General features: G+C 43.9%; 1 protein-coding gene across 5 annotated transcripts in view; it reads left to right on the top strand.

The window, feature by feature from the left end:
• The window catches only part of ETV6 (ETS variant transcription factor 6), a 343,221-nt gene that overhangs the window by 288,756 nt on the left and 27,680 nt on the right, over window positions 1–26,785 (top strand). For all 5 annotated transcript variants that reach the window (XM_081124906.1, XM_081124903.1, XM_081124902.1 and 2 more), the window contains 2 exons: window positions 5,225–5,389; window positions 17,784–17,918. In XM_081124906.1, coding sequence (XP_080981032.1) covers window positions 5,225–5,389; window positions 17,784–17,918 — 300 coding nt within the window. The remainder of the gene's footprint in view (window positions 1–5,224; window positions 5,390–17,783; window positions 17,919–26,785) is intronic.

The following is a 26,785-nucleotide window of genomic DNA, read 5'->3' as shown; positions in this document are numbered from 1 at the left end:
ACGATTATGAACATTTCATCTGAAGGCAAGATGAGTAAGTAAGGGATAACTTTCCTCACTTGTGTCAGGGGTTGTGGAATTGTTCTGTGTCATCGAATCAAGTTATGAGGCAACGTGAGATGTTGGAAAGGTGGGGAACCTGGGGCCGCTGAATCATGGTTCAATCTCTTCTCCTGGCTTCAGTTTCCTAGTGAGTAAGATGGGGTAGGGGTTGGACTAGGTCACTGCTGCGGTGTCTCCTGTCTTTTATGATTCTATTCTCTAAACCATAGAATCTGTACCAAATTCCTGTTTACACAGAAAGTTTGGGTTAAAGGGTGTTTTTTATTAACGCATGCTATAGCTAAAGAGTTTGAACTGAGTATTGTTCTAACCAGTAACATCATCTAATGACTCTGAGCCCCCTATTTCCTCATTTGATAAACTGAAATGAGAATACAGAGGATTTCACAGGGCGCTTGTGAGAATTCCAAATGAAGTCATACATGTTAGAGCACCTTGTCAAAATGTTATGTTTATTATTGCCGTTGCCGGGTTATAACTTTTCCAAGAATTAGAATACAATGAAGCACTCTTAAGCACTTAACTCATTTAAAGTAACTTATAATCTGTTTTCCATGATTCAGGAGATCCTTGAGGAAGTTAGAAAATCTCAGGGTCATTGTCATGAGCATGGGGTAGTTCTGTAGGAAAAAGGTCTGGGCTACTTGTAGTCTTTTGTTTTTAAGTTTCAAATTAAATGGAAGTATAGTGACTGTATTAAACTCAGAAGGGAGTAGAGATCACATACTCTAAGCCCCTCATTTTACAGATGAAATCACTGAGCCAGAGAAACTGAGTGGCCTGCCCAGAGTCACATGTTAATTAATGGCAAATCTGACTCCCAGCATGCTTTTTATTGTTAGTTATGTTTAAACTCAAAAAGGCTGAAATGATGCTGTGAAGGTGCTGATGAGCCTGGATGCACCTTTGAACATAGAATCAAAAAAATACTAGAAGAAAATTGAAGGGCCTGGGTATGTCACTGACAGGTACGGCACCATGAACTTGACTTGACTTATTTGGGGTAAAATGTGCAGAGGAATTCTTAGTAATTTTCTCAGTCATAGCAGTTCGTGTCTTCTGTACAAAATTCATCTCAATTATGCTCTGAAATGAATTCATTTTAAAAATCCAGGTCTTAGTATGGCTCTCATGGGCTCGTTATATATGCACAGCGAGTAGCATAACTTATATGCAGAATGATGGTCTCCCTCTTTTTCTTTTCACCAATGATCATTGAAAGGTATGTTTTTCAACTTCGTTGAGTTAAAGTTGCAAGAGATAACTGTAAAACAGGTTCTGTGTTATATGTACCTCCCTCATCTTGCCCATGTCGCTTCTTTGAGCCATGTGAAGTCTCAGGACCAGTGCCTGTGAGCAAGTAGCCAGGGAAGGCAGCTATATTCCTGGATGTGTTCAAAGCAGGGTTCCACCTCTACCTTCTTCCTTTTCCCACTTATAAATCTATTTCTTCAGGGATCCACAGATTTTTTGCTCTCCTTTTTAGTTTATTGATAGCTTGAGAAAGCCTCCAAGGATCAAAATTCTTGGGTGGGAAGGATTCGGTTCACTCGGTCTTGTTCGAATTCCTAATAATATTGAAAATCCATCTGAATCTGCACCTGGATGGGAAATGCATGGGTAAGCATAGTGTAATGGATATGAGCACAGACTCTGCAATCAGACTGCCTGGATTCTAATTTCAACTCCTCTTGTTACTATGGCCACATGACCTTGGGCAAATCCCTAAAATGTACTGGGCCTCAGTTCCCTAATCTGAAACACTGTCTCATAGGGTTGCTGTGAGCATGCAATTAAATGAACTAATATTTATAAAGTCCTTAGAATAGTGATGAAAGTGCTAAATAAGCTGAGTCAGTTAAATGTTCCTGATTAGACCAGAGCTGCCTCTGGGTCCAAGGCTGTATTCCGTTATATGCTATAACACCCAGGCCTTAGGGCTGGCCCTAGGTTTGAGTAAAGGGGGTTTCTTTGTCCTCAGTTAAAATTGCAAAGCACGTCCAACAGCCACAGTCGTTTTATTCCATTGAACTGAAAAGGCAATAGCAGAGAAACTTGACTTTCAACACCAAAGTTTATCGAGCCCCTTTCCAGCTCAGCGAATGTGCCTGTCATCTCTTTATGCTAATGGAAGAGTAGTGACTCCGATAAAGTTATTGAGTGGCCTCAAGCAGGCAGCATGCTCTGTCGGGGTCACCTTTGTGAGACTGCTCAGATTGCTGTGGTCTCCCCTGGGCCAACTCGAACTCCCTGGCTTCCTTTTGCACACAAGCCCAGAGCGTTCACTTGGTCCCTGGTGAGGGGGTTTCCGCCCAGGGGCTCCGCTTGCGGCAGGGGCTGGGCTGTGGGAGAGACTAATGGGAAGTGAAAAGAGAAACTGTTGTTCTTAACCAGCAGGGCTGTTTGGAGTGTGTACCTCTTCTTGTATTTAGGGAAAAGATTACTCATGACTATTTTCTTCCATAGAATATAAAGAACCTCAAATTACTACTTGCGTCCCCCACCCCCTTCTCACCCGCCTCCCTCTGTTTCCGTGTATCCTCGGCAGAAACTTCAGCATTTTACTCTCATTTCCCCTCCCGATCGAGATTCAGTTCTGTATTTGCCTTGGCACTTGCACTTCCAATCAGCTCCCCCGTACTTTTTCCTGTTTCTGACCCAGCATCTTCTGCTCCGTGGCCCCCTCACTCCAGGTGCTTTCTTAGGCCAAGCTTGACTTGGCGCCTCACAGTTGTCCCCTCATGGCTGGCTGCACTCATGCTCCTTGTGTGAAGGAGAGGAAAGTCCCTAATGACAAACCATTATGCTGCTCTTGTTCAAAGATGACACCATTGACAATAATAGGAAGTAAACTTTAAGGTTTCTTACCAATTCAAAAGTTGAGATTTTGCTGAGCCACCCTCACACCCACTCCCACCCCACTGTGATTCCAGATGCACATGTTTAAGGTCATTGGAAAGAATTGGGGTGCCCCCTGTATCCAAGGACCATTGGACTATTTTTAATAGGCAATGCTTCTTGGCCCAGTTAAGAGGCTAAAACCAAACCTTGAATTCTTTACTGGCCATTTTATTCTAAAGATCATAGAGCAGTAACACACAATACATTCTTATTTTATAATGCCACTTTTTTCTTTCTATATGAAAAAATTATAAAACTTAAAAACAATAAAAACAAAAATACCCTCCCCCCCACACACACACAAAAAAACCTCCTAAATGCCTATATATATTATTCCAATGCTTGTAGTTTTTTATTGATGCTCTATACCAGGGGTGGGGAACGTCCAGCCCACAAGCCATATAGGTCTGGCCCTGCCAAGGCAACCGCAGGTAGGACTTGAAATTCAATAAGTCTAGGAGCTGTTTTCATAGCTGATTTTTAAGTTGGTAATTTTGTATGGCCCACAAATGATGTTATAAATATCCAAATGGCCCTTGACAGAAAAAAGTTTCCCCACGCCTGCCCTACACAATGGATGAGTTTTGAAGGTTCTTTACAGAGGTCAAGGAAGCCAGCTACCATTCTTCAAAACTAGACTTTGCAGAGGAGCCACCTGGAAGGCAGAGCCGAAGTCATGCCTAAAGGCCCTGGACCTTCTCCAGGGGATCTGAGCCATTCATTCCCCGAGGATGATGAGTGGCCCATCCAAGTAGACCAGTCAGGTCTTTGTCTTGCCTTATTTTAGGATGAAAGGTGATTCTTTCCAGGATCAAACTGAAGGACACTTTTATAGCACCCTCATGGAGTCTCCTTAGCAAGTTTAGGTAACTAAATAGAGAGACCGAAGCTCCTCCTAGCAGATACTGATTTTGTTGTATGTGAACTATTAATTCACACAATAGATTTTTAGAGAATGAAGCTCTGTTGAGCTGTTTCTAACCCATCCGTTCTCAAAGATTTAGTCTCAGGACCCCTTTCAAATTTTAAAAATTATCAAAGAACTCAAAGAGCTTTGCTCATATGGGTTTTAGCTATCTGTAGTTACCAGATTAGAAATTAAAACTGAGAATTTTTAAAGTATTTGTTAACTTACTGAAAAATAATAAGCCAAGCATATATTAGCATAAACATAGAAGTATATTTTCCAAAACAAAAAAAATAGTGAGAGGAGTGACATTGTTTTACATTTTTGCAAGTCTCTTCAATGTCTAGCTTCATACAAGACGGCTGGATTCTTATCTCTGCTGCAATAACACATGTTGTGTAGCCTCTAGAAAATTCTACCATATACTCAGGAAAGAATGAGAGTGAAAAAAGGCAAATAACCTCTTAATATTGTTATGAAAATAGTTTTGACTTCATAGACCCCTGAAAAGGTTTTGGGAACTGTGAGGGGTCCCCAGATCACACTTTGAGAACCACTGTTCTAAACCACTTGAATGATGTCAAAGATTTCTCACAACAGGAAAATGAAATTAAAAGGTAGACTCCCAATCAGGCTTCCAGACAGAGATCCAGCCTGAGCTGCAGCCCTCCCTTTGACCTGCTTCTGGTCCTACTCAGAGTCCCAGTAGCACCCCCATCTGGAAGTTCTAACATCAGCAAGTAGACTAAAAAGGCAAAAGACCTTTTCTCCTTACCTTGCCCTCTCTTCCCCAGGGGCTGGCCTGATAGTTTCCCAGAGGCTGAGCCAATGGCTCTTCCAGGAAGAAGTTTCAGGGAACACTTCATTATTTGGCAGCTCTGGGAAGTCAAGCCCAGCTCTGGAACATTCTCACTTCCAAAGGACTCTGGGCTGCAATCATATCAGCTCTGATTTTAAGGTCCCTTTCAAAGTACATTGACATGTGTCATGACTCTGCACTTCCATGGATGCATCTCGCCACCATAGCGCTGCACCTTTAGGGTAAACCTGGAATCAAGACAGGCCCTGGAGCAGGGCGAGGGAGGTCAGGGCTCTAAGACCAGTGGTCCCTTAAAGACATACAAAAGGATTTTTTGCTCATTTTACTTCTACATATAAAATTCATTTGATATCATACTTTGGCACTTATGAAGCTTGGGTTTTAACCTGGGATTCAGAGTTGAACATAAGGGCTCTTCAGACGTGGAGACTCAGTGCTGTTAACCATTCAGAAATCTCTCCCTTTTATTCCAACTGTCTAACTGACAAGACCCTTTTTTTTTCTCTCTTTCTGCCTTGCTCTCTCTCCAACAGGCTTGCAGCCAATTTACTGGAGCAGGGATGACGTAGCCCAGTGGCTCAAGTGGGCTGAAAATGAGTTTTCTTTAAGGCCAATTGACAGCAACACATTTGAAATGAATGGCAAAGCTCTCCTGCTGCTGACCAAAGAGGACTTTCGCTATCGATCTCCTCATTCAGGTGAGAGTCTGGACTCTGAACACGTGCTCAGCCTAGCAGATCTGTTAGTCAGTGGTTGGTCTTTGCCGCTGCTCATCCTGCCCCAAAAATCTCCGCTGTAGGCCACCATAGGCATAAGGACAGCAGTCCGGCTTAGGAGAGGAAAGACCCTGCTGACATAGACCAGTTTGAAGGGAGAAGAGGCAGAGATTTCAGATCAAGGGGAAATTTTTAAGGTTCAGAGAAGTAACCCAGTTAGGACCTACAGTCACTGGAATTTAAGGAATCTAGTTGTATGGCCACATAGGGAAGAAAATGCATCCCAGCCCTTTCTCTCTACCTTGCTCCTAAGTTTGAAGACTTAAAAGAGGTGCTTGACAGTGAGTGTAGGTTGTGAACAGCTCAGTTAACAACAGATACAGGCGGGGAAGAGAATGAGCCCTGCTGAGGTAGCTAGACTAGAAAGTCAAGGAAAAATGAGGAAACAGGAGATAAGCCCTGGGCAAGGGGGGGATCCTAGTAGCCAAGGCAAGTTTAGAAAGAAACTCAAAGGGCCTCAGATGATGTCCTTTGGATGTACTGAATTTTTTGAAGTGATGCATCTTGTAACTTGTAGAAATCCTGAATAATACAAATAGAAGTTTCCTAGTTAGGCTCATCTAACTAGGAAGATTTGTCAAAATATTATCCTTGAGGGAGGATTTACTTCAGTAAGGAATGTTTGTACCTGCGAAGTATGTTAATGATGCAGATAAGTCTTCAAATATACTTTCCAATTTCCTATCTTAAATTTGATGGATATTTAGAAGGTAGCTATTTGGGGATTCCATATGTTAAATGGGAGCTTTGGTGTTGGGTTTAAAATTCCTCCTGAGGGGCTTGTCCTTCAGATACCAGCAGTCCTAGAGTCTCGTTGACTTAACATGTCTGGCAGACACCCTTTTGTCCTTGACCAAGGGCAAAGATCCTGCATGAGGTCTTGGCATAGTCTCCAGCTCCGTTCAACCCTTATTTACTCCTGGAGGCCTGCCAGCAGTTACTACACTAACCGTCATGAGGAAACGTCCCCATCCCAGGGGGTGAGATAAAGACAGAGAACAGAACCTCCCCTGCTTTTCCAGTTGCAGCAGACAAGGCCGTTTGCATGAGGAAATGACAAAGGGGAAGTTTCCCCCCGAAGTATAGATGTTACTGAAGCTTGTTAGTGATATAAGCTCAGAGGCTTATATTACTGAAAAACAGATCATTTTTTACGGTTTTATAAGGGACACACGCATACCTAAAATATTTTTGTCTCAAATCATTGATTTCTAGTCACAGAATAAGAAAACTATAAAACAACCATGTCAATAAAACTAACATAAAAGGAACCTAGATAGTTCCTTTTCATTGAATGCAAAAATACTTCCCTTCTCTGTTCCAGTGGAAACTCAAAAGATACTATGCTGAAAGAGGCAAAGTTACCTGTCTGGAGGAAAAGAACTCCAACTCTTTCATGTTCCAGAGAAACCATTTTTGTAAGACAAACAAAGGAAAACACAGTGATGTGTTTTGACTTGATTTGACTTAGACCTTGGGCAAGCTTTCCTCCCGGAGTCTTTGCAAATTCCCCGTCATCATATCTCAGGTGCTCCTTTTTGTTGCTGGTTTATTTTTCTCTCCAGTGTGACCTCTCAACTTTACTTATGAAACTAGGTTTTCTCTGCTCGAAGCTGGAAGCAAAGATATGCAAAAGTCTGTTGGTAATTCTTTGCTACATTGTCAAGTCTTTGATGGTATGGACCATGTGGATGACTGGATGGGATCCTACTGTCCGGGTAGATAGGCAGGACTGCATTGAACCTAAAGGCAAAGGAAGCTGGAGAAGGGATAGCACAGAGTAGGATGGGTCTCCTAAAAGAATGAATGGAGTTGGTTCACACCATGAAGGATGGGTGGAAATGAGTGGGCCAGGGGGAGGAGAAATTCCTGGGATAGCCTGGCCGGGCGTGGCTCAGCGGTTGAGCATCAACCTAGGATCCAGGAGATCGGGGTTCGATTCCCAGTCAGGGCACATGCCCGGGTTGCGGGCTAGGCAGCCGATCAATGACTCTCTCATCATTGATGTTTCTATCTCTCTCTCCCCCTCTCCCTTCCTCTCTCTGAAATCAATAAAGATATATAAAAAAAAGGAAAAGAAAAGAAATTCCTGGGGTAAATGGAGCAGCATTAGCCTAAGTATTTTTGGATGACAGTGAGAAAGCCCACCTGGTGAATGGAAAAGGCAGGAGGCAGGAAGGCCAGCTAAGGCTGATTCAGTAGTCCAGACATGAGGTGCTGTAGACCTCAGTCAGGTGCAGACAGTAGAAATACATTCCTTGAATGTTCCCTGAATAGCCCCATACCAGCGGTGCAGGAGTGCAGGCTAAGGGAGGTGAGGGTTAGGAGAGGTGATTTCTAGCTGCATTGTCAAATGAAGCTCAAGGGCATGGTAATGGAGACAGACTTCGGAAGGTAAGCAAGGGGGAGGTAAGGAAAGGTTGAGGAGGTGTAGGCCAGTTTGCATGGAGAAGTTCAGAGATAAGGCCACATAAGCTGAATCTTCTGTGTGAAACACTGTTCATCATCACTCATCACTCCTCCCTCACTTGTCTCCTTGCCTCTTCATATTTCAAGTTCTGCTACTTTCTCTAGGAAAGCTTTTCCTTACTTCCATCCCTTCTTCCCTGATTTCAACCTGCTTTCCTTTCCCCCATCTCTCTCCATGTCAGTCTGGGTTAAGTATTGTTCCTCTTTTATCCCAGAACTTTCCCTAACTCTGCCATGGCCTCTGACACACACACACACACACACACACACACTCACACACTGTTCTGTGTGATTGTTTGCTATGCCGCATCCCTCTCCTATAATGGAAAGTTCAGTTTGAGCAGTGGTTGTTTACTATTAAACTGCATGTCTCCAGCATCTAGCGCAGTGCATGGCATCCAGTTGGCACTCAATAAATGTTGGTTGAATTATTACCCAACATGAGAGGACCTTAAAGCCCAGGTTAAGATGTTTGGATTTTACTTTGGGGGTAATGGGAGACCACTGAAAGGTTTTGATCGGGAGAATGAGGAGATTGGAGCTCTCCCTTTGGAACTGACATTGGTCATTAGTGCATAGGATGGATTCATTGAGCCACTAAAGCAGGAAAACTAGTTAAGCTTCTACTGCTACAGTCCCAGTGCGAGCCGTTGAAGCCCAGAGCTGGATCAGTGAGACCAAAACAATAGTACTTCAGGCACAGAGTAGAAGCAGTGGTAACTTTGTTCTATCCAAGTGATGCCAGGACATCCAGGAAGACATGGCCTGTTCTGCAGTTGGAAATGTGAGATAAGAGCCAGGCCACAGCTGGGAATAATAGATATGAGCATCATCCCCATTACCTTGAGCTGGGAATAGAGATAAATTTATACTACAGGTCATTTAATTAAGGTATCAACCAGAAAGCCATGGACAGAATTTCAAGGTGATACCTGCCAGGAGGGGCTACAAGAAAACTTACCACAAAAGAGAGGAGTTTTGTCAGAGCGCCTGGAAGACAGAACTAAGTCGTTCAGAAGGCCCTTCTCGCGAAGTGGCCCCCAGCAGGGTAATAATGAAGGCACGATATACCTACTCATCTCTCCGTCGGTGGAGCCAAGGTATAGATAAAGAATATTTTTTTATCTTTCAGGTGTAACATTTGCCACAGCCTCTTCTGACACGGGCTTTCTGCCTTCTCATTCAGTGTAGTAGGTGTCCTGAGACCAGGTTCTACACGTGGCTCTTCCACAGGTCCCGTCACTTCATTTGCCCATATTTTCCTCACCCATAAAATGGAATTTCCACCCTAAACTCCCTTCATCTCCTAACAGTTCAGTCCACCTTCAGCCACCGAAGCTGTGTGAAGCTTCTAGTAGACAGTACGACTTCCCCCTCTACAGGCAGTGAGTACATGCTTTGATCTCCTTCAGCTTACATACCTTGTAAAACTTACACTTCATCTGGTTTTGTCCTGTTTTTCCTTGCCTCTTTTCTGCTGCCTGAGAAGACCCAGCAGCAGAGTCTCACTCATCATGGGGCTGCTGGACTAAGGAGTGTCTGGTGGCCTTGTCACCATGAATGGATGTTTATGGCTTCCTCCCGGCCCCGTTTCCTGCCTGGGCTCACCCAGCGTCTTACTCTCCAAGAATGGAAACAACATTCCTTAACACAACTCTTGTCAAATGTAGAGAGGAGAGAACAGAACTCACTGAATTATAATTACCCGAAATATTGATATACCTTAGGTCCAAATACGGTAGCCTCTCTGAACTCTACGTTCTTTAACCAATTTAACAAACTACACTTATCTCGTCCACTTCAAGGACAAGAGCCCTCCATTTGCAACTGTTAGACTAAAGCAGGGAAACTATATCATCTCTAAAGTGGGGATTTCAAAAGCTGAAGGTAGATGGGATATTTTCTTTGGAATATTCTCCCAGTTAGAAGATGAAACAAGATGATATGTTTATAACATTTGTGAAGCTGAAGAATTAATGTAGAGGAATCTCTGTTTTATAAAACCTCACATGGACAGGATAATTTTACCTAGTCCTTGAGCTACTAGATAGTTACCATGTGATGTGGTCTGGCGTGATTTAAATTGAAAGGAGTATTTGATTATTTGACCACTTTGGGACTCTGAGAAAACACATTAATAGGAAGGAACAGATAGTTAACATTGATTTAATTCTTATTTAGCGTTACCTACTGTAAAACATTCAGGTGTAATGGATTTAGGTATATTACTTATATGAAAAAACCCACAGGTTATTATCAATTTATATTAGACTTTCTATCAATGCTTAAAAAAAGGAAAATCAAAATATTTTCAGAGTTTCTTCCATTCAATTCAGCAATAACTATATTGGGGATTTACTATGTAAATCAGTTATTTAGTATACTAGAGTGTGATGTTACAAGTGATTTCTTACCTTTCCAACCCCCCCGGGACCCTTTGTCTTTGGAATATGCTTTGCTTGTGACCTTGAAATACAATTAAATTTCCTTTCAAGTTTAAACTGAAAATACTGGTCTTATCTACATATAGTTCCTTGGACCAACTTGCCTATTAACTTCTACTAAGCAGTGGTAGGTGCCTTACTGGATTGAATGGCTGTGTCAACAGACTGTGTTAGAATTGAGCCACAGAGTCTTTTGAGGGTCCGGGTCACAGAGAAAAGTAGCCCTGAAGTGTGAGAGTGGCAGCAGACATGACCCTTGACTGGAGACACTGGAGCTGGCTCTTTCTTCTCTTACTGTGTCTTTGAGCAAAGCAAATATATATATATCACACATCAGAAGAATGCTTAGATAAGCCAATTACAGGAATTTAATTTCTTAGCATGTCATTTGTCCATTTGTGAAAGGGTGGTGATCACCAGTCCCTCATACAGAGTGATACCAGATCATGTAAAACTGTAGCACTTTTTAAACAAAGCACACACTTCTTTCATAATATTTTTTTCTCACAGCTAATTTTTTTGCTTATCATACCTTATATTCTTTATACACCTAAAGGCAGTTGTGTTGTTAGATCTCTTTTCTAACTGATTTATTCTTGTCTTAAATACAATGTTGAAACTTTTCCACGACCTGCTACCTTTTACTCAGGATCTCTGTGTCTAAGACATAGATTTCCATCTAAATTTCACATATTTCTTCCTAAGTAAAAGACTAGTTTATTTTTATGGTCGCTGAAGGCACTTCGTATTAAATAAGAAGGTTTGTAATTCAATCAGCTTACAAAAATGGATTGAATGGCACGCTGGGAAAAGGAGAGTGAGTGGAGTCAGAAAGCCAAGCAGTCCTAAGACAGGCGTGGGCCTGCAGTGGCCGTCTGTGGGATCCCCGGGGCCTGTAACTGTGTTGGTGTTTTCCCTTTTGAGTTTATGATGGAGCAGAAGGGACTAAGATATGGGACTTTATCCTGAACCTGTTACAGGACCCAGCAAAGAGAATTTTCTGACCCATCTGAAAGATATCCCTCCCACACCATGCATGCTTTCATTATTTTAAAGATGTGGTCAGAAGGAAACTAAAACCTGAGTAAAAACAGAAGAGAGGGAAAGAGAGCAGTTTGCAAATATAAGAACGTGTTACTTCAGATAATCTTCATATGAGGATATGTACGTAGTCAGTCATCACCTGAGAATTGCATACTTTAACAGTGTTAAGATTCCACTTTAAACCTGCTAACCTCGAGAAGTGAAATGTTGTGAATCCCCAGGGGAAAGGAAGGCTCTGGGCAGCCTTGTTGACAACACTGCATTGGTCCCAGCCTTCTGGAGAGCAAGCGGGATATGTACGTAGTCAGTCATCACAAGAACTTTACAACAAATCATAGCCTTTCACTGATAACATTTTAAGAATAAAATCCTAAGAAAACAATCCAGTAGGGGTAAAAAAAAAAATGTCCTTAGCAGTTCTGTTTATAACTATAGGAACTGGAAGTCCCCCAGCCACCCCCCGTAGGAGATTTGCAAACTTGGAGAATCTGAACATAAAGGAGTATGCTAGAGCTTGAGGACCATTCATGGAGCCGCTTATTGTTTCTTCAGTAGGTTGTACAGGGCCTTGCAGCTCATGTTCAGGACTGTCAGTGTTATTTTAAAGACAGCCAGAGCCATTCAGGGTTTGAAGCAGAGATTGGCATGGCGAGGAGGAGATGGAAAGTGAACGTGGGCAGCCGGCGTGGCTGGCATCTGAGAGTGGTGGTGGTGGTGACTTCAGCTAAGATGGGGCCAGCATGGAGAAGGGATGAGTCAAGGGATATTTAGAAGACAGAGCCTGTGAGGTGACTGATTAGATGTTAGATAAGAGGGAGAGAGGTGTTAGGATGGCTCCCAGGTTTCCTGCCCATCAGCTGGGTGTTTCCTGAACTGTGATATACCAAGTGGGCTGTCAGGACTGTGTGTGGTGCCCGCAGGATGTGCCAGAGGAAGTGTCTGGAGATGAGTGAAGGTTCTGGTGCCTGGCAGGAGTAGATCCGGTACAGACAAGCTGATGGAAGCCATGGCGGTAGAGGAGAGCACCCAGAACGAAGGGCTAGTGAGTCCTGGGAGCCTTACTGTGGAAGGGCTGGAGAAAGAGGAAGAGCAGAGAGGAGGGAAGAAAAGCAGGGGACTCAGAGTCTCTGAAACCAGGAGTGTTCTGAGGGCGAGAGAGTGATTCCTGGTGACACATGCTGCTGAGGGGGCAGGCAAGTCCCCAGGAACCGACCACTGCCCTTTGGGTTTGGCAGCAGGTAGGTGGCCTGAGCAAGAGCAGCTTGGAGAAGGATTGGAGTGGAGACAAAAATGAGGGGCCCTGAGGAGTGGAAGGGGAGGAAAGTGATAACAGAGTTGGACAGCTCCTCAGAGACTTGGGGTGACAATGCGAGGAGAGAAACAGGAATATCTGGAGGGGAAGATGAAGACTGTGTGTGTGTGTGTGTGTGTGTGTGTGTGTGTGTGTGTGTGTAGAAGACAGGAAAAACTTGAAGCTGCTCAAATGCTAAAGGGAAGAAACCCATAGAAAGAGGTTGAAGGTAAACCCATGAACTAGAGAGACTGAACTAAAAATGTCTGTATGAAGTGATGTCAAGTGGGAAAAAATTCCATACATATACATGTGACTTGATTAAACTTTTGTATGTGCTTGAAGTACAAAGTATTGAAGGAAAGCAAATAGTTTCCAGACTTTTTGAGACATGTCTGTTAATAATTATTATAATCACAAGGGGTCCCATCTATTAAGCACATGGTAGCATACACGGGCTAGTGCTGTTCACATCATCTCATTTAATCGTTGTAACAGCCCTGCCAAGTCTATGGTATTATTTTTATTTGAGATAAAGAATATTTAACTAAGCCTTGAACTAAGGCTTAAAAATAGTTTGCCCAAGTGCATGCAGCTGACAAATAGAGGAACCAAGATTTAAACCTGGGACTTCCTTGCTCCAGAGCCCAAGCTCTTTTTCTCTAAAAGTAAAGAAACTTAGATAAATTTGACCCCCTAAACAGCATCTGTATGTTCTTGATCTTCAGACACTAGTAAAATTGATAATAGTTTTGTTCACTCTCACTACTATCCATTTTAAACAAATCACAAATAAAATAATAGAAATTAGAATTCGCAAAGTAGATGCCTGGCTTTTCACATCCAAATCACCAATGCAAAACTGTATGTGTGTTCAATTTGTGGGTTTATGTGTATGTGTATGTGCATGCACACACGTGTATGCATGCATGCAAGTTCTGCATGTGTCAGGTGTTTGCATGCACCCAGAAGTATATCCATGTTTTATGGGGCCTAAAGTTTACAACTCGATGGATGCACGTAGTTATAGGGCTCCTCCCAAGGGACTCTGGAAGTGAAGGCCCCTGAAACTCACTAGCTTCATGGCAGACCCATCTCTGCACAGGCATGCGTGTACGTGAACTATGTATGTATGCATGCAGATATATCGAGGAGCCAACAAAAGCTAGAAGTACCTTTTACGGTTAGTACTAGTTATTTCTTTTCTGGGAAGACAGAGGAAGATTTATCAAGAATCGAATGGGCCAAGAATTTCCCGAAAAGTGCCTTTTGAATTCAAGCCAATGATCATTAGCTATGTTAGATATACAGTGCTTTGGCTCGTGCTTTTTATTTTCAACAAGCAAATAAATATAACATTTTAAAATATCTTCTGTATTCCAGAGACCTTTTTCTTACTACTACTCTTCAAATACGATCTTCTGCCTCTATGAATATTTTAAGAGCATACCAAGAGAACAGGCTGGATGTTGGAATTGGGGGACTGTAGCGATGGAAGAGGGCGGAAGGCCATCTTTACTTATTTAGGAAACAGTCGTAGACAGGACACTGTTCGTGCTGCTCCAGACGCCAAAACGAAGAACTGAATGAAGTACATATGAGGTTCAGGGGAGGCCAGATTCCAACTCAACAGAAGAACTTTCTATCAGCTAGAGCTGTCCAAAAATGATTTGCTTATCTTGTGGCCAGCTGCCCATCCCTGAAAGTACTCCGCCAGAGCTACTTCTTGGCAGGGGAAGGGGAGGCGGGGAACTTCCTGAGCACAAGTTCGAGTCATTGTAAGAAACCTCTGGAATCCTCTCTCTAAGACTCCAAGCTGTTACCAGGCACACACCGTTATTACTGCCAATCGCACACAAGGCATGCAGTTCTGTTGGGTTTCCCCCCATAGTTGTGACGTGTTTGTATTAAGCCTGACACATTCCTGGGCTGAGCCCCTGGTTGCTGAGGAAACATGCTGGTGAATGGATGCATCTAGCTGTGGCCAAACTTCACAGCCTTGGGATTCAGTTTTTTCCTGGCCTGGAACCTGGGACCTTGTGCCCTTGCTCCCACCCATTAGCCAGCTGTGACAGGTGGTGCTTCTGAGTGTTATCTTACTAGTTCTCACAATAGGCGTACAGTTAGGTAGGGAACTGGCCAAGTTCCACTTGACTTGCTCCTTCCCCTGCTTCCTCTGCCCACTCGGAGAGGAAGCTGGGCTGCCTGGCTCCCTCGGCCAGCTTTGGGGTGAGGCTGACGTGAACACCTGGGAAAGCCTGGGGCAGAGCCCATCAGCCCCACTGTGGGCTTAGCCACCAGGCAGGGTGAGGTGTCCAAGAATGGGTGAATTGCCCTTTCTGGGGGGCAAACACAGCACTCACTGACCATGACCCAGTCACTCCGCCTTTTTTCAATGTGTGAGACCTCCATGAGGGCCTACAGGTCTGTTCTAAACCTCTTTAATAATATCAATAATAATAATAATGGTGGTCACAGCCACAGCTAGTGTTTGCTGAGTTCTCACTATTTGCCTGATGCTGCGATGAGCTCAGCTCATTACATGGATTACCTCGACTCCTCACAGTAACCCTGTTAACAGGCCAGTGTGCCGAGGAGGGAACTCTGTGAGCCTAGAGGTATTAAAGGATGTGCCTGAGGCACCAGCCTGATTCCACACTCTTCCTCCCCACTCTCCTGCCACCACATCTTAGAGCTTCTCTAGCCCCAGGAGTGGCCCCAGGAAGGGGTTAGGGTGTAACAGTGCCCCAGCCCCTGCTCTAGACAGTCCTCTCATTGAGAAGTTCAGAGACTTGCTCAAGGTCATCTGGGGGGCCCAGCAGCTGCATCCGCAGTCTGCCCCTTCCCGCCACGTCAGCTCGCCTCTCCAAACTAACGAAGTTGAACATCCTCATAGACGCCAAACTTACACATTTCCTGCCCCCCCCTCCCAAAATGGATGCACTAATTACTGACCATTTTTTAGTAATAGTAATCATCAGGAACACATTTTTCAGTGTTTCCATCTTCTCTTCTGCATGCTACCCAAATAAAGTGTCGCTCAAACCCACAGGATGAAACCCAGTGAGTGTGAAGCCCTGTAAATTAAGAAAAGTTTAGGAAGACATTACACCAAACCGAAAGAAATAAAGTGTTGATTAGGGACTTATTTTTGTAAGCGATTAAAATATGAATCATTAAAATAGGACTATATTTCAGGCTCTGTATCCTTGTCGTATCGGCGACAACATTACCATGACTACTAGGTTGGGATTCGATGAGCTCCGAAGCCTTCCCAGCTCCAAAACTCAGTCATGTGCCGCGGCTCTGCCTTCTAAAGCCTTTTAAAGTCTGATTCAGAGCACCTCTGTGTCTCCTCGCCGTCACTAAAAGGAAATACCCAAGTGGCATGGTGTCCTCACCTCTTTAAAGTCTTTTGCTTTACTGAGTCATAACAGTACATAGTGGCAGTAAGTTATGTTAATAGCAACAAAAATTCAAAGGTTGAGGAAGGAAGACAGCCAAAGCAAAGACAAGGGGCCTCAGGAATCCCTTAGAATAGAATGTTATAGAACTTAATTTGGTATAAATGGAAGAGGAGGAGAGGTCTGCACAGAGAAAGAATTTAACAGAATTTCTGGGTTCAGGCTGAGTTTAAAAGAAAAAAATAATTTAGTAAGATCTACAGCCCAAAATTTGCAGTTAAATTAAGTTGTTAATGAAAGTATCTGTTTAAGATGGCTAAGATTAGAGATGAAAACCCTTTATTTGCTCCAACTGTTGACTGCGTATCTGTCTGTGGAAGGGCGTGGGGGGACGTCAGAAGGTTCTGGTATTTGAAAGATTAATCACCTACTCCTAAGGGGTTTTGAGGCCCCCACCTGCATTTTGAACTTGGATTTAAGCCAAAGGGGTGAAAGAGGTGTTTTTTCTCTAACTTCTCAGTGGACACTTCAAACGCCAAATGTATCAGAACAGAGACCTCAGCTCAGAATAGCCCCCACCATCCTCCACAAGGGGCTGACACCTAAAGACGGTATTTTGGAAACTGTGGAACCTTGGAGCTTCGCTGTGTTGTATTTTTAAAGGAAGAAGCATCCCAGAGGTGCCAGGCTCTATGTGGTCTCTTCAGTACCTAGCACCTCTGACCAGACTAGTGAATTTTTTTTCATATCTGTACCCTTCCTGCCTGGGATTGGGGTGGGTAGAAAAGCATGGGTGTGGGGTTTTTTTCAGGGGGTGTTGATTTCTTTGAAACTATGAGTTGTCATTGGAACATTAAAACTTTTCATACTTGCCTGGCCAGTGTGGCTCAGTGATGAGAGAGTCAGCCCGCAAGTCACAGGGTCGCTTGTTTGATTACCAATCAAGGGCACATACCTGGGTTGCAGGTTCGATCCCCAGCCCTGGTTGGGCACGTGTAGGAGGCAACCAGTTGATGTGTCTCACATTGATGTTTCTCTCTCCCCCTTCCACTCTCTCTAAAAATCAGTGGAAAAAATATTCTTGGTGAGGATTAACAAAAAAAATTAAAAATAAAACCCTTTTCATACTCAGTGACTTCATAATTCTTTGAATTATCTGAAATGCAAGCAAAGATGGATGTGGAAAGGATGTTTTTACAAAAGTAATAGCGATGAATTTGGACAATTTAAATTTCAAATAAAGTCCACTACATCCCTGCAAAGCATGGTCATTATGCAGCTACTGGAACACTTCGATAATGTGGGAGGAAAAGAGCGACACTAAACTATAAGCTTGATTCTAATTTATAACTATAGGTAGGATGAACAGGGCTTTCCTCTTAGTGGTAGGATTATAGGTGACTTGTGTTTTCTTTCTGGTTTTCAGCATTTTATAATACTTTTTTATATATTTCATAATCAAAAAGTTCTGTTTAAAAAAATTGCATGGCTCTGACCTTCATGGTTTGGAGCGGCACATCCTGTGTGTCCCCTGAGCTCTGTGAGTGTCAGAAGCGTGGCCATCTTACGTGACAGTGTCCTCAGGACAGTGCCGAGTTGAAGCTCAGTAAATAGTGGAATGGAACATTCCCATTTCTGTATTTCTCTTTCCTTTTTCTTTCCAGGTGATGTGCTCTATGAACTCCTTCAGCATATTCTGAAGCAGAGGAAACCTCGGATTCTCTTTTCACCATTCTTCCACCCCGGGAACTCGATCCACACCCAGCCGGAGGTCATACTGCATCACAACCACGACGAAGGTACTCGAGGAGGCTTGTCTTTCCTTGCCTGAGACTTGGACAAATCCAAGAGGTCGCATTGTTAATTTGATAAGTTGTTCTTTTTTATGTGGTTCATTTTTCATTCAACAAACAAATTATTGAGTGCTTACTTTGTATAAGATCCTGGGGGAAATGCCGACGTGATTGAGATACACCTTTGGTTCAGTGCAACTCACAGTCTAGGTGAAGAAATGAGCAAGATGTAGGCATCATAGGGAGGTAGTGGAAGGGGAGATACGTCCAGGTATAAGCAGTAGGGTCAGCTTCCTGCATGAGGTGGCTCTGGGGGATTCCTTGATGGTCCAGCAGGATTTGGATAAGCGGGGATGACATGGAGAACATTCTAAGCAGAGAGAATGACAGGATGGAGTAAGTGTTTGGAGTAGAAAGCAGTCAGGTGACTTGGGTTGTAGAGCTTATCTTCCCCCCTAGCTATCTCACCCCCACAACCATTTGTTACGAGAAATTTCAAACATACCCCAAATGGAGAGAATAAATACACCCCTATGAGCCATCGCCCTGCTTCAACAATGAGCAAGACACTTTGCCTTTGCAGAGCTACTCCAAGGAGGTTAGGTTGGAAGTAGAATGTGGAGGACTTGGATGGAAGAAAGTAATGGGGAGTCACTGAAGATTTGTGAGCAGAGGATAATGAAAGCTGGAGGGAGGAAAAAGACCCAAACCCTATGAATTCTGGGAGGATCCAGGGGGTTCCTCCTCATGCACCAAAGGCTGTGACTTACAGGTACTTAGTGTAAGTGCTTATTTCAGCTCCCTGGTGCAGCTCTCTCTGAGTCACACCCATCATGAAAGTCACTGATAGAAAAAAGAACAGAAAACCAGACTAGCACTGTGGTCCTGGACATCGTTCCAGAACAGGTGTATGGGTATGGAAATGGTGTATGAAAATCTTCCTTTACATGCCATTCCAGTGATGCTCGGAGCCTCTGTGGAGCGTTATGTCCATGCATTCCTGCCCAGACTGGTTAGACAATAGATATGGGGACACAAAGCAATACTTTTAAACCTATACTTTTTCTCAGGACCAGATTACTAGGGGACTAAACCCCTGGTCCCTTGGGGTATTTCCTTAAATTGATAGATCACCCCCAGGAGCAGGGCTAATATTTTTGTTTTATTGTTGGCAAATTTAAAAAAAAAAAGTTGTTTTCTTAATTAACACTTCACAAAAGAGAGCCTGACTCCAGGCGATCAGCACCTCTTCCTTGTGCCAAGTGTTTCCCAGCAGGTCCCCTCACTTCGTGATGTTTCTAGCCTGTTCCCTGCCCGGTTCCTCTCATCCGTCCTCCCTCTAGTTTTACCCTTTCTAAATTTAGCAGCAGGCCCCACCCGAGTTGGGTTCTTCATTCTTCTGCTCTTCCTGCATGTACATTTCCGCTCGCATAGCAACCAGCAGCTACTCCAGACAAGAGGAGGTGGGTTTACTGAAGCTTGACATTAAGGCGAGAGTCACATTACCTTGCCTGCCTCTTCAGATACAAAGGGTGTGATGGGTTGTTGTTGTTTTTTCCTCTCTTTTTTTCATTACTTAAAAAAAAAAAAATCACATTTGGAATTTCTTTTCCTCTTTTTATTCCCAAATGTGATTGGAGACTGAGGTCTCCCCTCATCACAAGTCCTTCCTCCTTTCCCTCTGGCCTGATTTGACTCCTGCATAGGTGTGCTTGTTCTCATTTGCAGGAGCTAATCAATAGAAAAAGCTGGCTTACTCTCAGAGCTACGCTCAAACCCGGTAAATACAGATGTGCCACGACCTGCACTTTAATGAGCTGTGCTTTCAAGTGTTAGGATGGTGGTGGGGATGAGCTCAGTAGGTAAAAGAATGGAGCTAATGAGGCCAAGGTCAAGGACTTCATTGCCTGTGCACCAGTTAGCTCTGCTTCAGACCCAGCTCTTAAAAGTGTGTGTTCTCAGAGACCATTCCTTAAAGCTGTCAGCCAGGAAACGAGATCTGAGAGTACACACCCTTTTCTAAGCCCGTTCGGACCCAGGGCATGCTCTCAGATGAACAGGTAGACTCATAAGAAGGGAAGCTTAGGTCTTCATCAGGTGGTAGCAAATGAGAAGAGCTGTGCAAGGCCCAGAGGTGGTATGAAGAGGCTGCCTGCCCCCAGACTTGCTGATATATTGATGCCCTTGGTGACAAGGGAACCGACTAGAGAGGTAAATGGACCAGTACAAGTTCCCTACCCCCAGCCGCCTCTCACCTCTTTTCCTTTCTTCTCTACCAACAAGAAGAAATACCCGCCTGACCAGGCGTGGCTCAGCGGTTGAGCATCAGCCTAGGATCCAGGTGATCGGGGTTTGATTCCCGGTCAGGGCACATGCCTGGGTTGTGGGCTCGATCAATGACTCTCTCATCATTGATGTTTCTCTCTCTCTCTCCCTCTGCTTTCCTCTCTCTGAAATAAAGATATATTTAAAAAAAAAAAAAAGAAATATCCATCTGGACATGAACTATCTCTGGAATCAATACTGTGATATTTACTAGTGACTGGTAACGCATTAACATGGGCATATGGTAACATACAGAGAGATCTGGCCCTGAAAAAAAAAGTTCTGTGAAGTGAAATTGTGCATATCAAATATTAGATCCCAGTGATTTATTTACATAATTGGGGGTGCAGTACCATGTAAGAGTATGTTGCTCCTGACTTGGCACAGAGAGATCTGACAGGATGGAAGGAAAACAAGCATTTCAGATGGGGCCCAGCTCAGCCCCGTGCTGACACAGTGAGGCTTGCAGAGTGAAGTGCAAACACAGAGCTTCCCTCAGCCCCCTGCGACTTCACCTCATCACTGCCACCGACTTAACCAGTTCAGATGTTCATGTCACACTGGGAATCTATCTCACAATACAAAGGTATCTTGTTTAATCCAGCAGCAGTTCCCTGCAGATATCCCATCTGAGCACACTGTATTGCAATCTTCTCCCCCCTTACCAGCAGCCACACGGCTGTCCCATAAGCCAGGAAGCTGGTGTTAGCTCAGAGGCCCCCTGCAGGCTCCAACGGGAAGGAGGGGGATCATACTAATTCAGACCCTTTTTTGTAAACGCTCATCATCTCCACATCTGTTCTGAAATTGTGTCCTGCCTTGGGCAAAGCAGTCCTCTTAAATGTTCTTACCCCACCCACCACTCCTTTGAGAGACCCTCCTATAATTTCAGCTCTTCAGTTCCACCTTCTCCTATGCCCCATCTAAGAGACTGGGAGGTGATTTTTAGTCGCTTTAATTAGAAAATATTTACACATGCAGTGCTATGATTGTTTCTGCAACAGTGGACACTGTTTTAAGGTGAAAGTTCTGCTCTGGGGCAGCATTTTTGTCACCAGGAGGACATGGAAAGGGGATGAGAACTTTCAAGTGTCGAAATACTGTTTTTCTCAATTCTTACAGCCAGCACAGGGTAAGAGAGTAGAGAGAAAAATCATGTCTTCAATGGGAGGCAGGGTCGGTGGCCTACACTGATGTGTTTTTTCCCACAAGCCCCCTGAATGTGGAACAAATGAATGGGCAGTGAGTAAAACTGTTGAGACTAGGATGCCAGGTCAGGCCTCCTGACTGGGGTACACTGTGGCAGGTCCCAGCACACCAACTTGGACTGAATTAACCCATGTAGTGTAATCCTGTGCCTCAGGATGAATGGCTTTAGCATAAGGAACATCCCCAGCCTATGACAAATGTGGGCTCTGAGTCAGGCACTGGCTTCCGAGAGCTGTCACAGCCCTTGGGAGCCAGCCCCTGAGGACAGCTGCTGAGTGGGCAGCAGAGTACATGAAGCTTTTAGTTTCTCAGGCCACATCCTATTACTGGCTGTTGTGAAAAGCATCCCCGATTCTCTAGTCTTGCTGGAATGATGTTGATGACTAAAGTGTCAAGGAGGCTGTTGGCTGGGGTCTGACATCTTTGTAATCCGTGTTAACTGTGTAATGCGTGATGGAGCCAGAGAGCGTAATGGTGTGTGTCTGCAGCCTGGATCCTGACCAGCTGTTCCGATCCCAGCTCCCCAGTTTACCAGCTGTGTGACTTCAGGCAAGTTAATCAACTTCCTTGTGTTTCGATTTCCATCTGTAAAATAAGGAAAATAGACCTATCAAATATGATCACTATAAGAAAGGATCAAGTTAATATGGAAAATGCCCTTAGGACAGCATCTATCACATAGCAAGCATCAATAAATGCTATTCATTATCATTATTTGATATTTTTTGTCACTATTTGATTGGGTTTTTTCCCTTTTTTAACTTAAAAAATGTAATTGTGATAAAATGTACATAACATTTACCATCTTAACCATGTTTAAGTGTTAAGTACATTCACATTGTTGTGCAGTGTTGGGTTGGTTGATTTCTTACCTTCAATTCCAATTTCCTTAACCAATCCCTTTATTGCAGCTAGTATGTGCTTTGTGTAAACACCACATTTGTGCATTCCAGACACAGGAAGGGCCTTTTGCCTACCCATGCCATTATCCTAGAATTCCTTCATTGACTAACCAGGCACCTATGTAGCAGTATTTCTATGGTAAAACACATTTAAAGTCCCAGCCTTAATTACCTTCAGGACTCGGTCTGTTTTGAACATGAGTACTGTGTGTACTTTGTAACCTTGCAGTACCTGGCACATGGTAGGTCCTTCATGACCCCTATGAAACCTCTTCATCTTATGGATGTCTCCTCTCACATTTAAGAACTAAAAGATTAACCTTTATGTGCCCCTTTTAATTCTTTGATTCTTGGATCTGACATGAGGTCAGGAGGTTCCACCAGAGGAAGAACAGGCCCAGATCTTGACTTCCTGTCATGCCCTGGGGAACCAGCTAACAACATCCTTCCCGTTACCAGCCTCATTCCACTCTTTCCTAACTCCTTTGCCCTGCTTTGCTTCCTGTATTTCAGGCAGTGTCCTTTTGACCTTTTACCCTCTGACCTTTGTCCCCTGACGCAGCATTTGATTGTGATGGGGAAGTATGGAGCCACTGGATGGTGCGCAGAGCCTCCTTTTCAGGGAGGACCCACTCACCTTCCCTGCCCCCTCTGGCTTCCTCCAGTGGTAGAGGCTGCTCTTAGCCCAAGGGCTAGCTAGCTCTATTAAGCCAGAAGTTTTAGGGGCAAGCGATCCCTAATATGCATGAATAACTCTCCTAAGATAGGCTGGAAGTCTTCAAGAAACTTCCTCTTCCCACTAGGGAAATATCATCTGATTTTTTTGAGATAAGGACACTGGGTGCCGGGCTTTCACTTCCAGAGAAGGCGGCGCTCGGTTGACATTATCTTGCCCTTTCCCCTTTCCAGAGTCCTCTGCCTTATCTTTGTGCCACCCTGACCCCGTCCCTGTAAATGATTTACAAGGTTTACGCCCACAGATGTAATAGGCTCATTTGAAATCTGATCCCTTGATTTCTTCATTTACATCTTTTGTGCTGCTTTATTGGGATGAGGGAGACTCCTTCCTCCACACTGCAAAGGGCAAAAACGGCTTACATCCTGGAGCACCTCTGTGGCTTGCGGAGCTGCTTCTCTCTCTGTACTGAGCCGCTGGCAGAGGCAGCCTGTTTGGAGGCCTTCCGCCCACAGTAATGAAGATGAAACCTCAGAGTCCTGCTAGTTACCTATGTTGCTTCTTTCATTTCCTTTCACCAAATGCTTATAAAATTCAAGGAGCTTACTTAGGATTTATTATATATGACCTCAGACATCTGTGAATTGTACCCCGTAAACTTGGGCAGTTTTATTCTCAGACCCTACAAGCGAACTCAGTAGCATCAGCAACTTGTTGGCATGAATAGAAATGGCCGGGCAAAGGGTCAGTGGAAAGTCTCGGCTGAAACTCTCGGAAAGGGAGCAGGGGATAAAGGGTGTGTTAGTTTTCTAGGGCTACCGTAACAAAGTACCACAAATAGCTGGCTTAAACAACAGAAATGTATTATCTCACAGCTCTGGAGGCTGAAGTCCAAGATCAGGGTATGGGCGGGATCGGTTCCTTCTGAGGACTGTGAGGGAGAATCTGTTCTGTGCCCCTCTCCTAGCTCCTGGTGGTTTGCTGGCAGTCCTTGGCGTCCCTTGGCTTCATCTTCACACGGCATGCTCCCCATGTGCATTGACTCTTTATTCAGCACCTGTAGCCTTTGGATATGTGTTTTTTAATCTGGCTTTTAAATTATGATATTCTTGAGAGCATGAACCACGTTTCCTTACTCTTTGCATATTCTGCATCCAAGACACTACTTGAAATATAGTTGATATCACTCAAGGTTCTGTGATTCAACTCATGTTTTGTAATCAGTGTGGGGCAAAACACCCCCCTTTTAATCATGCAGTGTGTGTGTCTGTGTGTCCAAATTTCCCTTTTCATAAGGACACCAGTCGTATTGGATCAGAGGCCCACCCTCCTCTAATATGACCTTATCTTAACTAATTACATCTACAATGACCTTATTTCCAATTAGGTTACATTCTGAGGTACTGGGTGGTGGGACTTCAACATATGAATTTTGTTTTTTTGAGTGTGGGGGACGTACAATTCAACCCATAACAGAGGCTGATAGAACTTCAGTGTACACATGAAATATGTTTCGAATTCCACCGCAAGACCTAGACCCTTTAATCTCCATATAGCTCTTTATATCACTCATGGTTCCCACGAATCTTTTACAAAATTGTGCTGGGAAATGATCCCTTCTGGAAGAATGTGGAACAGGGTGCACTGAGACTGACGAATGAGATTTACCTGCTGGGTCTGTCGATCTGCATTGCCCTAACTTGACTTATCATCATCATCGGTGGCCTCAGGGAAAGCTCGCTGGTGGACGTGTGATCCTGATGCGGGAGGCATAAACTTGGTCTTCGCCTTTGTTCTACCCTGGAAATTTTCTAGTCAAAACCCATGACTTCAACCAAAGGCATTTTGTTTTGGGATTTTTTTTAGGTTTACTAGTATTTGTTATTTATAACATGATTAAATTGGGTCAAATTTTGGTGAATTTTAAATAGAGAAACTTTTCTAATAAGTAAAAAGAGGATGAGAAAAGAAATCAGACCTTTATTTTTTTTTGTAATCACATTTAACTACCCAATTTACTTTGGGTGTTTGATAGTGAGAAGGGATTGTTTGTAGGTCTCTCTAAAAGAGACCTACAAAGAGAAGGGTTTGGGATCGGAAAACACTTTCAACCAGAATGGGTTCCCTACCAGTACTTGGTCTTTTCCCCCCTTTCCCTCTTCCTTCCACGCCCACACTAATTATGTGTGGCTTTCCCTCCCTCTTCCTTATGCATTTCCCTCCCATATCAAGACCTTCAGACCGAGGGCAATGTGGATAATTTCCCAGTTTTCCAGCTGGGCAATTCACCAAGAACAAACCCAGACATCAAGGCCAGACCAAAAAAAATCTCCTTGTTTTAGACAGAAGACTCCTACATCTGGGGGATTTAATGCACCCACTGTCCGCTCGGTGCATTTCCTGTGTCCGGAGCTTCTCTGCCTGCCGGCTCTGGTCTCATAAGTTTCCATACCCTGCTGCCAACTTATAATAACAGAGGCGGCAGGCAGCAGGGCAGGAGCGTCATAGCCCTCTCCATCCGTGGGCGCGTGCTTTGCACACTGAAACAAAAGCTTGGAAGACCTCATTGCAGGCCTTTCAGCCTTGACAGTGGTTATGCCCAGACCACCAGTTGCCTGGAATTAAAACTCTTGGATCCAGTTCTCCACCATTAATGTTATCAGCTTCATCAAGTACTTCCTCTTTGAGTGGTGTCTGCAGAGAAAGAAATAAATCATGCTCCTCTAAGTCCTGTTCCTGCCCGGATCCTGAGTCAGAAGTAAAATCTGAGTTGATTATCCAGAGCACTGTCTCCTCCTTTATTGTTCCCAACGATCTGGGCAGGAACAGAGAGTGAAATCTCTCCAGGACATTACATCAGTTCCTCTTTTCCCCTTGGCATGAAAGTTCTTCCTCTCATAGTCCTCCCAAACTTCCTAAGGCTTGCCGTGAGTGCACACCCATACACCGAGCCTTGAAGCCCAGGACATCAAAGGAAGCCTGCAGGTAACCAGGCTACTGGCCAGTGCCTGTGTCCATTTCGCAGTTTGTAAGACGGGAAATGGATTCAGGAAGTAGGATTTTTCAACACATGGTCTTCATCATCCTTAAGTGTTTTTAAACCTTAGTAAGCTTTTAAGGAAAGGGAAACATTCTGTCAAGGGCATGTAGAAGAACATATATGAAACTTCAAAATGCAACTATCTAAAATTCTTGCTTACGATGGTCATTTCTGTGACAAATGAAAAGTGAACTATGGCCCTAGCCAGTTTGGCTCAGTGGTTAGAGTGTTGACCCATAAACTGAAGGGTCCTGGGTTCTGTTCTGGCCAAGAGCATGTACCTCAGTTGCAGGCTCGATCCCCAGCCCAGGTTGGGGCATGTGTGGGAGGCAACCAATCTATGTGTCTCTCTCACATCCATGTTTCTCCCCCCCTCTCTCTTTCTCTCTCTCTCTTTCTCTCTTTCTCCCTTCCACTCTCTCTGAAAAGCAATAGAAAAAATATCCTCCGGTGAGGATTAAAAAAAAAAAAAGAAAGAAAAGCGAACCATGGACAAAAGATGAATTCATTTTCATGGATAGCAGAATTAAGATCCGTTTTAGCTGTGAAAGGATTGCCTCATCCCCAAAAGATTGCAGATCATTTCTATCATACTAATAATCTTATTCCTTAAAGTTAACTCCATGGGCCTAATCAGTACCCTCTAAGCATTTATTTGCATTTGGGTTCAAGTGAGGATGTTAGTACTTGTCATGCCAACCTGTGTCACTGCAAGATCAAT

The sequence above is a fragment of the Miniopterus schreibersii genome, assembly GCF_964146895.1.
Source record: "Miniopterus schreibersii genome assembly, chromosome: 2".
Lineage (NCBI taxonomy): Eukaryota > Metazoa > Chordata > Mammalia > Chiroptera > Miniopteridae > Miniopterus > Miniopterus schreibersii.
This window is presented reverse-complemented; position numbering and strand designations above follow the sequence as displayed.